This window comes from Oncorhynchus nerka, unplaced genomic scaffold (assembly GCF_034236695.1).
Source record: "Oncorhynchus nerka isolate Pitt River unplaced genomic scaffold, Oner_Uvic_2.0 unplaced_scaffold_8301, whole genome shotgun sequence".
Lineage (NCBI taxonomy): Eukaryota > Metazoa > Chordata > Actinopteri > Salmoniformes > Salmonidae > Oncorhynchus > Oncorhynchus nerka.
The window spans coordinates 1,734-5,576 of NW_027033019.1; the positions used below are offsets into that span (position 1 = coordinate 1,734).

At 41.9% G+C, this 3,843-nt stretch overlaps 1 protein-coding gene across 1 annotated transcript; it reads left to right on the plus strand.

The window, feature by feature from the left end:
- Positions 1–727: 727 nt before the first annotated feature.
- LOC135566009 (fucolectin-like) lies at positions 728–1,879 on the plus strand. The gene is made up of 3 exons (XM_065013943.1): positions 728–993; positions 1,223–1,368; positions 1,758–1,879. The coding sequence occupies exons 1-3, from the start codon at positions 728–730 to the stop codon at positions 1,877–1,879; spliced, it is 534 nt and encodes a 177-aa protein (XP_064870015.1).
- The last annotated feature ends 1,964 nt before the right edge of the window (positions 1,880–3,843 follow it).

The window sequence follows — 3,843 nt, forward strand, 5'->3', positions numbered from 1 at the left end:
GGTCAGAGCACAGGGTAGGGCAGTGTGAGCAGAACTAGCGGTGAGTTTGATAGCAAACGGATCGATGTCGCCGACCTTCTTTTAAAATGGTTGACGAAGTCATCTGCAGAGAGAGGGAGGAGGGGGGAGGGGAGGATTCAGGAGGGAGGAGAAGGTGGCAAAGAGCTTCCTAGGGTTAGAGGCAGATGCTTGGACTTTAGAGTGGTAGAAAGTGGCTTTAGCAGCAGAGACAGAAGAGGAAATGTAGAGAGGAGGGAGTGAAAGGATACCAGGTCCGCAGGGAGGCGAAGTTTTCCTCCATTCCGGTTGCCCGGAGTCCCTGTTCTGTGAGCTCGCAATGAGTCGTCGAGCCACGGAGCAGGAGGAGGACCGAGCCGGCCTGGAGGATAGGGGACATAGAGAATCAAGGGATGCAGAAAGGAGAAAGGAGGGTTGAGGAGGCAGAATCAGGAGATAGGTTGGAGAAGGTTTGAGCAGAGGGAAGAGATGATAGGATGGAAGAGGAGAGAGTAGCGGGGGAGAGAGAGCGAAGATTGGGACGGCGCGATACCATCTCTGTTCTCAGTTTATCTCATTCTCCTTCCTTCCTTTTTGTCAGTTAAGATTATCTAGAGGTCCCTAATTCAACAGGGCCCTAATCTTCAAAAAGTCCACAACTACAGGCTATAAGCAAAGAATCAAACAGGTACTTTCTATTCAAACATTTTTCATAGGCCTCAGAGAAGCTATGTTGAATGGAGTGGCCACTCAGTCATCACTGTATGAAAATCGCGATGCTTCCGATGCCATCGATGGGAAAAGAAACACACACTATGAATCCTGCACCCACACTCTGAAAGACAGAAACCCGTGGTGGAGAGTGGACCTGCTGAATGTGTACAGAATAACAGATGTCACCCTCACCAACAGAGGAGACTGCTGTCCTGAGAGGCTTGATGGTGCTGAGATCCGCATCGGTAACTCATTGGAGAACAGCGGCATCAACAACCCCAGGTGACACATATAGATGTTGGTACATTTTTATGTCCTGTCTCTAAAGTTTTCTGATACATTGGTCTTCATCCATGCTACTGTAGCTATTCTGTGGCTTCATATTTAACAGAGTCAGAACATGTTATGGTACATTATAGAACGTCTTAAATCACTCTGATTATCTCATCTCTTTCTCTCTCCCTCTTTCACTCCATATCTGTCTCTCCATCTTTCTTACTCTCTCGCTCAGATGTGCCGTCATCTCCCACATCCCAGCAGGAGAGTCCCACACCTTCCAGTGCAATGAGATGGAGGGTCGCTACGTTGTTGTGGTCATCCCTGGCAGGTCGGAATGGCTCACTCTGTGTGAGTTGGAAGTTCATGGTATTCCTGCAGGTAATAATCCGTAACTCTCTTCACTGGTCGCATTCATCATCAAGTAAGGTTCACATTACTTTTATACACTGAGTGAACAGAACATTAATAACACCTGCTCTTTCCATGTCATAGACTGCCCAGGTGAAACCAATTGAAAGCTATGATCCCCTTATTGATGTCACTTGTTAAATCCACTTCAATCAGTGTAGTTGAAAGGGAAGAGACAGGTTAAAGAAGGATTTTAATACTTGAGAAAATGTAGACATGGATTCTTTATGTGTGACATTCAGAGGGTGAATGGGCAAGACAAAATATGTACGTGCCTTTGAAAGGGGATGGTATTAGGTGCCAGGAGCACCGGTTTGTGTCAAGAACTGCAATGCTCCTGTTTTTTTTACACTCAACAGTTTCCCATGTGTATCAAACATGGTCCACCACCCAAAGGAAATCCAGCCAACTTGACACAACTATGGGAAACATTGGCATCAACATGGATCAGCATTCCTGTGGATCGCTTGCAACCTTGTAGAGTCCATTGCCAGAGGAATTGAAGTTGTCCTGAAGGCAGAAGGGAGTGGGGAGGGGGAAGCATTCTAAATCCATTAGTCACTGGTGAGCATTCCGGTGCAGAGAGAGACAGCTTACAGACCAGCTACAACAACCTGACTAAAGAGAGAGACCAGCTACAGACCAGTAATAACAACCTGACTAACGAGAGAGACCAGCTACAGACCAGCTACAACAACCTGACTAAAGAGAGAGACCAGCTACAGACCAGTTATAACAACCTGACTAAAGAGAGAGACCAGCTACAGACCAGTTATAACAACCTGACTAAAGAGAGAGACAGCTTACAGACCAGTTATAACAACCTGATGAAGGAGAGAGACCAGCTACAGACCAGTAATAACAACCTGACTAAAGAGAGACCAGCTACAGACCAGTTATAACAACCTGACTAAAGAGAGAGACCAGCTACAGATGAGTTATATTAACCTGATTAAAGTGAGAGACTAGCTACAGATATGTAATAATAACCTAACTAAAGAGAAAGACCAGCTACAGACCAGTTATAACAACCTAACTAAAGAGAGAGACCAGCTACAGACCAGTTATAACAACCTGATTAAAGAGAGAGACCAGCTACAGACCAGTTATAACAACCTGATTAAATAGAGAGACCAGCATCAGAGGGAGACAGAAAAGCTGAAGATCAAAGTAAACATTTCAATTTACTGAACAATTGGAAATTACTGTCTGTATTACATAATACAATAACAACTATATTACTTTGAGACAGTTAGATCACTTGTTTCATCCACTAGACTTAGATTACTACATGTTTACTCAAAATGGCTAATATTTGGGGAGAGAAATATGATGGTGAATGCTGGAAGACGTTTAGCAGTTTGTTAGTGTTGAAGAATTGATGCCGGTGTAGTAGAGGGAGGGACTGTTTTATAAATAGTTGATAGTAGTCTTCAATGGGAGACTAGGAAGTAGTAGTAAGCAGCCCAGAAGTACTAGTAGCAGTACATTGCAGAAGTAATAGTGAATGTTTTAGATAGGTAGGACATGGGTTAGCTATAGTAAGCATGGTTGCTATTATAGTTTGGTTAGTGAATGGGGTTTTGTTATAGTGGGCTAGTTTAGTGGGTAGGTGTTAGTTGTGTGACATAATCAGTTTTATATGCTCCCCCAGTGCTATAACTTGATTGGTAGAACATATTTCTGTTCTGATTTCAGATTTCATATGCTCTAAGTTTTTGTCCAAGTTGTTGGGAAAGTGGTCAAAATGTCAAAAGTTTGTAAAAGTTAAGAGAAAGTAGGTGTTGTGGTTACTAAAACAGCAGTATCTCAAGATACAGGTACGCTAGCGTTAGCTACTCTACCTGCAGTCTTCCAGTCACTGCACTAACGCTAGTTAGCATTGGCTCGCAAAACTAACTCTAACTTCCTTCATACAGGACGCAGAGTCATGAAACTGTTTTCCATGAGTTCATCTGACTCTGTGGAAGTAAATAAAGGACGTAGCACTTTAAAAAATAATGATTCAGAAATGTTTCAAGTGAAACTTTTGCGATATCAAGCCACAATAATTTGCATAACATTTTAAGGACACAATGTCAACTATACACGGTGGGAGATATTTTAAATGCTACTGCAATTTAACCATTCCAGCTACAAACATAAAATCAACTTTAACATTTTCCAAATATTTATAAATTATAACTATTTAAAGTTGCTTAAATTAGCATAAAATCACCCCCAACAGTATTAGTATCTTTTGAACCTTTAAAGATACAGACACCACATCAATTATCACTTGTTCAGGCTATAAATCCATCAATCACGCAATTAATCAAACTACTTTTTCAATTATAACCAGTCATTACCATTACTACTGCAGTCACTATCATTACTATAACCTATTTAACAACCACAAATACAAGCTAGCAAGCATGCACATTTTAATTAGGAAATGTACATTTT